Source organism: Rhinolophus sinicus, chromosome X (assembly GCF_036562045.2).
Source record: "Rhinolophus sinicus isolate RSC01 chromosome X, ASM3656204v1, whole genome shotgun sequence".
Classification (NCBI taxonomy): domain Eukaryota; kingdom Metazoa; phylum Chordata; class Mammalia; order Chiroptera; family Rhinolophidae; genus Rhinolophus; species Rhinolophus sinicus.
Window position 1 is genome coordinate 25,549,027 of NC_133768.1, and position 13,137 is coordinate 25,562,163.

Sequence of the window (13,137 nt, forward strand, 5' to 3'; positions counted from 1 at the left end):
CTGTTTTAAGAAAATGGTGGGGCCCAGATGTAGCTACTGTCAAGTCACATGGATGACAATAGGCAGATTTCAGATAGCGGTAACCTTAAAGGGAGAGTGCATTTACAGGACCCTTAGTGTGGAGTCTTACTGTGGCGTGCTTTGCTTTGGGCTTGTTTTTCCTGTTACAAGGCCTTCTAGCTACCTCTGCATTGACCATCTGAATTTCACTGAACACTGTATCCATGCTTTAAATATGCTTGTAGACATCGTTTCTTTCACTAGGATGTCCCAAATATATATAGGAAACATTTATTCTGATCTGCAATCAGTAGGATGGGAACTTTGAATTTATTTCCCTGTATTCTGTAATCGATACATTCTCCTGATCTATCCCCAATATTTTGTTCACCAACCTTTCTGATTTGTGATAGTAAAGGGTGGTAGTCTGTGGCCCACTGGAGATCACACACATTAGCTTTGTTCATTAGTCACCACTAGTACTCATCTGTCACAGTAGCTGCCTGACACCTGAGTCCCTTCTCCCCAGTAGTGCTTATTGGTTAGTATGTTCTCTGGGAACTCTGTTTTGTTTACCAGCTAGTAAGTAAATGGCATGAGAAAGGGATCTCAGGGAGAATCAGTTAGTTCTTCAGGATTGCCACCATCTCTCATGTGAGAAAAGAAAAAGTCACTCAATGTCTTCAGCCTTGTCTTCCCTCTAATGTTCAGAATTACGCATCAAAATCATGTTTTCTGACCACTTTGTTTTAGATATTCCACAGAATCCTCAAACCTATTATAGTCCAAGTTTTACATCTAATTTGCATGACTCTTTCCAACTGGGTACTCGCCTTGGTATTCCCTATCCTAGCTGACAGTACTCCATTGAGCTGGTTCCCCAAGCCAGAAATGTGGGGAAGGGGTCATCCTAGAATGCCTCCCTTCTTCACCCTACTATCTCGTCTAAACAATTACCAAGTTATTTTACTTTCATCTATTGAATATCTTGAATCTCTCACATCTTTACAAGTTTTAATCTGCTCATAAATTCATTGTCCCTAATCTGAAATGCTACAAAACTACTCGAGTTGTCCTGCTGCCCGTCTTACCCTCTTCATTTCACCCTGAGCTCAATTATGTAAGGAGCCTACATGGTCCCAAATCTAAACTTTTTAAAAACGTTCCAACATCCCTCCACTCCACCCCAGAAAAAAGTATTTTTGAGATACAAAATCTGCCTTTACCTGGCCCATCTTGATTGTTCTATTTATCACCACAAGATATTTGGTCTTCTAGATATACAAGAGAAATTCTGTTATCAACCTTAATTAGGATGAATGGATAGGCAGTTTTTAGACAAATATTGTTAAATTGGAGGGATTACACAAAATCATTTATACACAATTAAACATTTTATTTTCTTTTAGAACATATCGATGGACATTAATTTGCAATTCATTTGGTATGAGGTACAAGATTTTTCCTGGAGTAAGGGTCCATTGACTGAAGTTCAGTGTATTCTTTCTTGCATAAAACCCTCCTATATTTCATCATCTATTTACCTAGGATTTTAATGTTCGTTTCTTTAAAGTACATTTTAGAAACTGTACTTTACTGAGAAAGAATCTAAACTGAGAATTTAAATGCAAAATCCTTCCAGATTTTTGTGGTTTCTACCCTCTACCCCCAATCTTAAATAGTCACCTCATCTACATCTAATTGAAGAGAATTCTTTTGTGCTGATCACCTTTATCAACTCTTCCAAAGCATTTGACTTAGTGTTCACAGAAACCACAGTTCTTTCCCTTTACATTCCTATTTATTAGTTTATGTAATTTTTAATTAAATGGATTATCAAAGCAAGAATGCCTTGCATAAACAGGTTGGGAACAAAACATGGTTGACTGTTGGAAACCATCCTCTTAAATGGTGCGAGGGAAGGTATGTGGTTCCAGGAAGGCTACTTGAAAAACTTTCAAAAACATGTAGATTACTAATATCCAGCATGCAGTTTGGCATAGGCATTGGGCAGCTGGTTTTACATATAGAATGAAGAGCTTAGGATAATTAGATGAATGAAATTAAATGGAGGTTTAAGAGAACTCCTTTATACTGAACTGCATGTACTCCGTCAGTGTAGCGAACTCTTTCTTCTTTCACTAATTTGGCTCATATGTCTTTTCCTCTGTGGCATGTCCATTCATTTCTTTTTAATTAAAATTTATTTGGGTGACAATGGTCAACAAAGCCACATAGGTTTCAAGTGTACAATTCTATTTTTCATTTGAGTCATGCCATCCAGAGATCATCCTCCCTAACACACTCTCTCTAACTCCTACTTTGCCAGCCCCATAAAAGTTCATGCAAAACCATAAATAAAGTGCATTCACTTGTGTATCTACAGAGAGTGATATTGTCAGTACCAGCCAAGCTGACAGCATGTTTGGCTCCAGCTAGTCAGTTTCATTAAACTTGCCAAGTTTCAAAGAATAAAATATGACATAAAAAGATTAACTCAGAAGCTAATTTTTCATAGTCTTTTGATGAAGAATTATGAATGTCCTTGAAAGCTTTTCAAGACTCATCAGAGAACAGATGGGAAGAGACCAGCTTTTCCATAGACACCTGTGGAAAATAATATCTGTATGATCCTCTCAGATCATTCTAAAAATAGCTCTTTGGCGATAGAGATTGCATCTACAACATCTTGTGGTTATAGATTGGATGAGGATAAAATACCGTTTCAAGGCTAATTCTTATTTAATTCACCTAGAATTTATTCATTGTGACACTGTAAGACTGACATAAATAAATGCACAAAATGTGAGACTAGAAAAGCTTCTTTCTGGAGTAAATAGCTATGGAAATTGAAGCCGTTTGTCTCTTAAGAGTACCAAATTCTGGAGAACAGTTAAATGTGAATTTTTAACCTGACTTCTTCCTTTTTAAGATTAGAATTGATTAAGTCCAACTTCCAGAACTAAAAATGTATCCTTGGAAATGTGATAATTAGAAAAACATTTAAAAATGGCTCTGTAGATCTATTTTTAACCTATGTAACAATGTCAAATGTAAAGATTTAAATGCTTAGTTTAATTTCAATGAGCATAAAAATTCTTACTGTTTAATAAATTCAGAAAATATTTTTGGTCATGTACACTGCATTAGATTTTCTACTAAGTATTGTGGGTTTATAGAAATGAGAGTAAGGTATTGCCTTGCCCTCATGAAGCTTTCAATCTTGCTGGGGAAAATAAAACATACATAGGTATGATACAAGGTAGATACTGTGTTTCCCCGAAAATAAGACCGGTCTTATATTAATTTTTGCTCCAAAAGACACATTAGGGCTTATGTTCAGGGGATGTCATCCTGAAAAATCATGCTATGGCTTCTTTTCCGGTTATGTAAGGGGCCTACGTGTAAGGGTTAGGTCTTATTTTCGGGGAAACGCGGTATGTAAAATGTTATGTGAGTTTTCTGAAAAGGAGCAAGAAGAACTTAAGGGAACAAACTACGTCTACAAGAGAAGAGCAGGTACCATTCGTGGACAAAATAGCACTTCAGTTGGGTTTTGGAGGATGGGTAAGATTTTGAGAAAAAATAAGGGGAAAGGCCATTCAACCTCAAAAAGTGAATGGTTTTTGCAAAAGCTGATGGACCCAAAACTTCAAGTCCTTTTATGCTTGAGACACAAGCTGAAATAGTGGAAATGATGGAGACCACGGTTGGAAAGATAGGTCAGATCATACTTCACGTCCTAGTCCCTTGCTACTAAGCATGGCCAGCGAAGGGGATGGGCTTGGGAACTGAGAAGTCGCTGGGCAGAAACTGGAAGTGTATCCTAGAGAGTGCTAAAGGCCAAAGCTATGATAAGTAATGCAAAATCGGAACGAGAGTTAAGGACATGGAATCAGAGTTTCTAGGTTAACATCCTGGTTCAAACACTTGCTAGTCATGTGATCCTGGGCAAAAGAACTTGAGTAGTCTGGGCCCCAACTGCCCTTCTGTAAAAATGGAAATAAGAACAGAGTTGTTATGAAGGTTATATGAGCTATGTAAAGCACTTGGAACCGCGCCTGGCATTAATAAGCGCTGTCACCACCACCATCACCGTCATCATTATACAAGGGTTTATATGAAGTATTATAAATTCAAATGTCTATGGGAAAGCAATTAATATAAATGGCTGAGGTGGGACAGGTACGGCAAACTGAAAAAAAAAAAGCTTGCTTGCTCAAATCAGTGCTTCTCAAACTTTAATGTGCACATGAATTACCTGGGAATCTTGTTAAAATGCTGACTATGATTTATTAGATTCTGCATTTCTTAGCAACTCCCAGGTGATGTGTGTGCACTGGTCCAGAGACCACACTTTGAGTAGCAAGAGTCTGAAACATCTGTTACTCAGTTGTCGCTAATGGTGCCTGGAGAGAATGTGGGAATGAGCACCCAGTAGTCAGATCTCAGTTTTCAAAAGTAGACAAAAATCCATATATAGAAAAATATAGGTAAAGCCTCTCAATTTTTAAATGTCGGCAATTATTACCAAACAGTGACTAAGTAAAAGCATCGCATGTTTTCCAAGTCAGATTCAGCCTGTGGGCACTCTGTCTGCAAACTCTGGGCTGAATGAAGAGAGAGTCAGAGTCAAACCAAATCTGTGATGAGAAACCTGGGAAGTTCAAGTACAGAGCAGGGAGACTAGAGTTAGGGCTGGAGAGATCCTGGGGACAAAGAGTGAATGTTCTAGAAGGCTTGTAGCCCTGGTTTACTCGGACATGCTGGGTACATTTAAAAGATGACATACGCTGCAAAGAGACTTTTGAATTATATTAAACTTTTTAATTTTCATTTTGTAGAAAATAAAGGTGCTATACGGAAGGCAATTTTGTTAGGGGAGTCTGAATTAGTGAGAAACCAAAATGAAAGAAGACTTAAGAGAAAACGGTTGTCTTACAAAGGGTACATAGAGTAATATGAATTGCTAATGGAGATTTTCAAGAAGAGGTCCTACTAGGCCTACTTTAATGAATTCGATAAGGCTCATTTCTAATTAACAGCATCCATTTGCATGCAAACAATGAGCTAAGGTCTTTAAAAAACAATTTCTTCCCTTAAGTACATTTAGGAATGCCTCCCATTAGCTTATTTACACCATTAATTTCCTTGGCAAACTAGCATAGATTATACACAGGTAAACTTTACTCCCAAATTTCAGAAATAGAGGCATTGAAATGAATAAGAAGTTACTGATTTTACATGAAATCTTACACATAAGGGCTTTTAATATGCCTACCCTTCCTGGGAACTGATGTATTCGGAAAGAGATTTTTATGTCCTTGAGAGAGTTATGTGAAAATTTTTTTTTCCTCTAGGATGGCTTTCCAGAAAGGTAGCAGTATTCCTTTGAGAAGGGGTTACTGCCCAGATATTGGTTTCTATATACCACTAAAAGAAACCAAAGACCCTTGGAGAAATGGTTGATTCCAAACCTGGGGCAGGGAAAATGTAAAGTGATCCTGGGATATTTAAGGAAACACTGGTCAAATTTGCTCAAGGTGAGCATTAAGAAGAATAACTGTAATTCACTATAACATATTGAATAAATAAGAATGCACATGTCCATATTGACATCAGAGAAAGAGAAAAAAGAAAGCTTTTCTTTTGTGTGTGCTTTTAAAGAAGAAATCAGCTTGTAGGATCAAGTCAGAATTAGAAAAATCGTCATTTTGCAATCCCAATGTAATAATTGAGATAGGGAAGAATCAGCAATGGATATTAAAGCCATAAGATGACTTGCTAATTTCAAAGAAAAAAAATGTCACATTACAATTCAAGATCTAAATGTGACCACATTAACGTGGCATCACTTAGAAGGACTACCTTGTATTATGCATCTCCCAGTGTGATATGAAGTACACAGCATCCTGTATGAAATATTCTTGCTAAAACATTTGACTTGCATTTTTCAAGTCTCATCTAGAACCCAACTTCCGGTTTACAACAAATAAGGAAAACGGAGAGGTGAGATTTTTTTTTTTTTTTTAGCATATTGTACTGGACTCCTTCAAATGTCAATATCAGTAAAAAGAAAAAAAAAAGAGGTGGGAGAGCTGTTTTAGAATAAAAGGGACTGAAGAAACATAATAACTGAAGGGGATCAGAAAATGCCACCCCAAAATATGCCACTTCAGCATAAGGATTATTTTGAGCTGAAGGCAACTGAGAAACAGCAAACACAGGAAAAGGTCTCTACTATTCTGTGTTTCTGCCTAAAGGTAGGGTATACATTTCCCTTTCTGAGGGTAACCCCCCCTCTCCTGTATCAGGAATAGGAGACGACTTTTTATCACTGAAGACAGCATTGAATCTGCATAAAGAAATCTTACTGAAATAACCCTTGTATTCCATTAGTTTCCCCATATACCATACTTACCTTCCTACAATATATCATCCCTAGAAGCCCAAAGCTCATTTCCTTTGTCTTGGTCTGTCCCTACACTGCATTGCTGTTTGTTAAAATGGTATATAAGCTCTTAGGTGTACCACTTTTCGGGGTTTTCACTTGCATTCCATGAAGCCCCTCATGCCACACAAAAATATTAACATCAAATGAAATGTGTATGCCTTTTCTTTTATTAATGTGGCTTTTGTCAGTTTAACTTGCAGGCTCTAAAACTGAACCGAAGAAGGATAGAGGAAAAAGGTTCTTTTCTCTGCTACAAAACCAAATGCAATGCATGAGACATGATGGGTTACTGGTACTGAAAAAAAAGCTTATACGTGACTTTTTGGAACCACTGGGGAAATTTGGATATCGGCAGGGTATTAAGTAATAATGTGGTATTATTTTTAATTTTCTTGAGCTTGATAAATAAGCATGGTTATATATGACATGCTGCTATTCTTAGAACATGCATACTGGAGTAGTTAGGGGTGAAGTATAAGGGTGTTTATAACTCACTTGCAAATGTTAAAAACATAAAAAAATATTGTGTGTGTGTGTGTGTGTGTGTGTGTGTGTGTGAGAGAGAGAGAGAGAGAGAGAGAGAGAGAGTGTCTGTGTGTATATATGTATTATTTCCTATATTACAGAAAGGCAGATATGAAGGAGGTAAGGAAGAAAAAGCATTTATGACAAAATCTTAATTGTCGAATCTAGGAAATAAGTACAGGAGGGTATATGGGTACTATTATGTTACTTTTTTCAACTTTTCCACATGCTTGGAATTTTTCACTAGAAAAAAATCGGGAAAAATTTCCAGCAATATTTTCAATCAGGTGTCATTTGAAACTGTTATTCCTCAATATATGCTAGCATAATAATTGCCACATTTGTGAAATGGGGGAAGTAATATCACATTTGTCTAAAGGGAAGAGGAGAGATAATCTCTTGAGATCATTTTTTATTGCTATGGGTTATGATTCAGAGATTCCTCAATTTAGGGATTCCAGTTCCTATGACCTTGCTTTCCACTTCTTTTCAATCTTTTATAAACTGACATTATTCTAAGCAAAACACCCTTTCCTATTTTGCCAGCAAGCATTGCTCGCAGGCCTGCCTACCCAATTCTCTTGACTGGTACATCTGCTGGAAAACTCCAGGGAAAAAAAGGAGTGTATGAGAACAGCGATTGTGCCATTGAAAGAAAGGACTGAAAGCACAGTACATGAGATTGAGAACTGGGCAGACAAATAGCTGGCTAGAAAAAGTTAAGATCATTTTTACGCAAGGGCCATGTTGGCAATCTGGTGAAACCTTCTCAGAATAACGTTTTTAAGTCCAGAATATAAAACACACAGGACTCCAAAGGAAGCCAATTGTAATGAAATACAGTTAAAATCTATTAGAAAAACAAATCTGATATAGTAATACATGTGCTTGTTTATTATTAACACATTAATAAGATCTTGTGGCATATCTAATAACTACTGCAGTTTTGAAGTAGTGATAAGCATGGACAATATTTTGAGATATTTATACAGACTCTAATGAGATATGAAAATATCTATGATTTCACAGGTACTGCTAGTATTCCTCTGGCTTGTTGCTAATATTCAAAACGCAAGGGAATGCTCAACAAAGAGGCAATATTTTATCCCTATTAAAGCTCATGGCACCCCTTATATTCTATCAATGGACCAGGGCTTAAAAATTGCATAGCCAGGCTTGCTTTGTTTTAACCTATGGCCCACAGGTTGCCATTTGCATCTTCGTCATTTACAAAGTATTTTGGTGGCTAAGCCATCATTAAACTTATTACTATCAGGCTTAAACCTACAAATGTTATCCAGCTCCTCTGCTACATAATTGAGGCAACAGTGAATTTTCTACCTTAAATTGCACAGCTAATTGACTATATTTTACACATCATTTATTTCCAACATAGACTAACCTTAATGGATGTCCACTGCTATTTGAATTTTTCTGAGGATTTCCTTCTCAAATATTTCTGTTTTCTTGCGTTTTCAAAGAGAAGGCTTAAAAATTATATAACTGTAATGCCACAAATAGTTTTTGAGGACTTTTTTTGCTTAAATTATATACTTTCATATGTGTATGTAGACTAAGAATCATTAAATACTTTTAGCAGCTGTGTTCCAAGAACACTGCAAACTAAGAATACTTTCTTCAATTTGAATAGTCATCTTATTTTTCACCTGTGCAACAAACAACTTCCATTTCCTTCTAACTTCTGCTTGGGTTGCACTGAAAACATGCCATTGATTAATAATACTTTTATGATTACAACCCTCCCATAATTGTTAGGTTAACATATTGTTTATGAAATATTATTTTATTTATTTTTACTTTATTTGCTACTGGGTGCTTGGAAATAGCTGTGAGTATATTTTATTACTTTTTTATATATCATAAAATTCAAATGATACAAAAATCCTGAGGAAGTGTGACACAAAACTGATCTCAGTGGAAATTTAAATATACTAACATTTATTTTAAAAATGTAGCGTGAAGTTGACAATTTTCAAAGCTGAGTTAAAAAGAAAAAAAAAAAACCCTCAAGGAAGCTGATCTTGACTTTTTAAAGCACAAAAGTATAATACTTGATGTAGGTCAAAATGTTTAAATGGGAAACATTTTTCTAACCAATTACAGCCAAATCCCTAGCTGTAATTAACCTACAATTTGTGTAATATTTCACAACAGAGTCAGTGGTATACACTTCCTTATAAACTTACAAGGATCTAAAATTTTAGAGCTTATCTGGTAAAATAGGCATATCGCTCTATCTTCATTTATGTTTTAATCTGCATTTGGACATCAATGACAGATAACAGGACTTTAAAATTCAGGTGCAAAAGAGTTATCAGAGAAAAAATTAATATGCTCTATTTAAATACTTTGAGTAAGATATTTAAAAGTGAGAAACGATACTTTACATATAATAAAGAAAAACAATCCTCCAATAAATGTAATCCATTTTATGAATTCAAGATATTTTTTATAGCATGTTACTCAATTTTTCTTAACCTTCTCATTTCTTAACATCTTATTTTAGACTAGATTTGTGTCTAGTTCAGAAATGACTTTATACAGGTTTAAACCTGTTCAGAGTGTAAACATATCAGTTATTTAAATAATGGGATAGTTGTGTGTTTAATAGAAGGATTTTAACTTGGGAAAAAGTATATAACTTTCCCAAGGAAGCAGTTTAACTACAATGTTTGGGTCTTTATTTTGCATTTTCACTGGGGGGTGCCAAAAAATGTATACACATTTTAAGATAACATCTTAAATTATATATTTTCTGAACCAAGTTTTTAAATACAAATGTTTTTTAGATGATGGTATTATTTTTTTAACTTTAGCAAGGCATGTATGTGAACTAACATGTCCGTTTTGGACTATGAAGTCTATCTACCTGCTAAATAATGCAATATGAGCCAAGGCAGTGAGAGGAGGTGGGGAAAGACAACGGGCATAATTCCAAAATCTGTCTAATGCCTCCCCACCCAAGATGTTCATCACTGAGTCAGTTTAGCTTTCTGAATATTAAAATCCACCTATTATGTAGTTGACAGGTAGGAAGCAAGAGCTTGGCAGGAGAACGGAGTTTTCGTTGTTCACAAGCACAGTCTCATTTGCTAAATAAAGGCCAAGTCCTCCATTATGAAACAGGAAACATTAGCACCAAAAACTGGAAGCATAATGTAACAATCCCATTTATGAAAATATCGATGCCTTCCAACTACAGCAGCATACACTTGGCTTTCTGTGCTTTCAGTGCATTCCAAGGGAAAGTTAAATGATGGCTGAATTCAACAATAACCTTTTGGAGATTTTATTCTCCCCTTTAGATTTGAACATTTTTGGCCCAAGTCTCTCTCCAAGAATGCACTAACAAATGCAGTGGGACTTGAAGGTAAATATTACTATCATGTTTTTCAGCAGTATAGTCACATTTGAAGCTGTTAAAATATCCAGCCAAAGACCAGTCTTTCCTACAAAACAGTCTTTTATCATTTTTCTCATCTTCTTTTAAAAAAATCATTGAAATTCAGCTTGTTAAAGTTGGAATATACTGAAGACAGTCATATGTAAACAATCATGTGATTTGAAAAAAACTTGAAAGTTTAAAATAGCAGAAAAGCACTGTCTACTTAAGTGGCAACAGTGACACATTTCAATATATGAGAAATAAATTAAAAATTCATTATTGCTATTGATGAACTGTTGATGGGCTGCTTAACGTTAGTTCCTTTCATCCTGGTTCTAATCTTTCACAAAATCTTTTTTTAAGGACAGCTTAAATAGCTCTGCTAAATTTGAGAATTCCTATTTTATCTGTTACCCTACCTCTTTTTTCTTTCTGCCAGCTGTTTGCAGACCTCCTGCCACCGTAGATTCAGGCTTCCCAATTTTTCTTGTAGAATACTGGCATCTGTTTTTGAGGACTGTTGAATTATCTCTTCCCCAGTTGCATTCAATACTCTGACAACAGTTTGCCGCTGCCCGATGCCATCCTGGAGTTCCTGTAAGATACCAAAAAGGCAAAACAAAAATGAAGCCCCATGTCCTTTTATTTGAGAAAAGATTCAACAATGTGCTGCCACATGCAGTTCTGCTGGGAAAGAAAAAAATCAAAAAGCTCCATGGGAAAGTTTCTCTATGAAACTGACATGCTTATATCCAAAGGATACAAGACAGAAAGGTACCTTTCATGTGTCAGTAAAAAAAGCGCCCTCTCAGGGCAGCTCCAGTTTTTATATTTGTAAAGCTTGTCAGCTAGAGGTTGTTATAATGTCCTACAAATCAATTAGTTGGGAACCTTTTCAAGAGCAAGTTCGATTTCTTGTCCCCACAAGGATGTTCTGTGTTTAATAGTCTATGAAGTGTTGTAAAATTTAAACGTGAAAAAGTATTTGGATGTCTTAGTGACTGTCAGTATGAGAGGTGAAAAAGAAAATACATAGTTTAGCTATTAAGAAACAAAGAAAAAAAACAAACCTCTAGAAATACTTAAACAAAAATTTATTACTATATTAGAATGAAATGTATTTCCTCATCTACCATTCCCTCTCCCCTTACCCTCTGGTAACCACTAAACTATTGTCTGTGTCTATGAGCTTTTTGTTTCTTTATTTTTTAGTCTTGTTTCTTTGTTGCTTTCAGTTTTATATCCCACATATCAGTGAAGTCATATGGTTCTCGACTTTTTCTGTGTGATTTATTTCACTTAGCATAATAATCTCAAAATCCATTACACAAGTGTACACTTGAAACATATGTAATTTTACTAACCATTGCCATCCCAATAAATTATAATAAAAAAAATTTACTTCAAATTCTGTTTCCATCAATGCATCTTGCATGATAAAACTAAGAAGTAATTGCTTTCAGAGGCAGCCTATCAAGAAATCCCTAAGGTACAGCAATAAATTAAGAAATGATCTATAGCCACCAGAACATTTTTATGAGTCATTGATGGTGCCAAACTTAAGTATCTTCTCTTTTTTACCCTGAATTAAATTTTAAGAGAAGAATGTCAGGAAAAAAAGTTGTTCCATTAAAAAAGAGATTATTACAACCAACTATGCATAAAAACAAAAACGCTTTTTAACCGTTAAATAAAAATGGCACGCTACCATTTTTTTTCTAAAATAAGTTAATCTAGAATTTGTAAGGCAATTAAAATAACCCAGTACTAAATGTGAAATTTAGAAAATGAAGTAATATGAGAACTTGAGATACCTAGCATATTTAAATCTAAAGGACTCCCACATCTTTATGTACTAATGGGATAAAGTCGGTATGCAGAACATTTTCCGGATAGACCTGATTCTAATTATCTAATATTTTTATATTCCCCTGTCCCTTGACCCAATGCCAAGTACATAGTAAATTTCAGAACATACTTGCCAAATGAATGAATGCAGGTCTTCTGAGATTGGGTCGAGTCTCCTTTAAACTCTCATTCCACATAAACTTTGTGGTATTTTTTTTTTAGTGCTATTGTGTAGTATTTTCAATAGAACTTTTGGTAGTATAACTTTAGCAGTTCAAAGACTCAACATATCAGCAAAAAATGGTAACAAGCCACTACTCCAGGGACACAGTACCGAACAATGAATATAAAACTATGCACAGTTATTGAACTACTCATAAGCTTGCCCGACCATACTCTCTTAAATGTGCATCAGACATGCTCTAGTAAACATGTGCTATTTCCTTGCAACTAGTTGACTTCGCTCCGATACTTACTCTCATTGTTTATCACCTGTTCAGGTCGGTGTTGCATGTGGCAGTCATTTTGAGTCATTGGTGTACCTATCCATAACAAACTGTGTCTATATTCCTATTATGCCATATATTCCTTGAGGTCAGAGATCGTGACCTATTTGTGAGTGAATAGGACTGATGTTTAGTACAATATCTGGTGTATGAGAGGTTTCAATGAGTATCTGTTGAGTGAATACATGAATCTATACAGAAAGGAAGTGGGGGAGAAGAGAAGGAGGGAGGATGGAACAGTTCAGTGTCATTATCACCATGGTATCATTTGTATCAATACTTGTCATTGGGTATCCTAGAGATTTGAAGAAATAAGTACAGTTTTCGAGGTTTTAGGCAGTGTGGAATCTAGTTGAAGAGATTAAACACAGTTGCAAAGGTTAATTTGTTACACCATC

At 35.5% G+C, this 13,137-nt stretch overlaps 1 protein-coding gene across 8 annotated transcripts in view; it reads right to left on the reverse strand.

Annotated features, from left to right (window-relative positions):
- Positions 1-13,137, reverse strand: part of DMD (dystrophin) — a 2,125,071-nt gene that overhangs the window by 812,335 nt on the left and 1,299,599 nt on the right. For all 8 annotated transcript variants that reach the window (XM_074323908.1, XM_074323912.1, XM_074323913.1 and 5 more), the window contains one exon: positions 10,805-10,980. In XM_074323908.1, the coding sequence (XP_074180009.1) occupies positions 10,805-10,980 (176 nt within the window). The remainder of the gene's footprint in view (positions 1-10,804; positions 10,981-13,137) is intronic.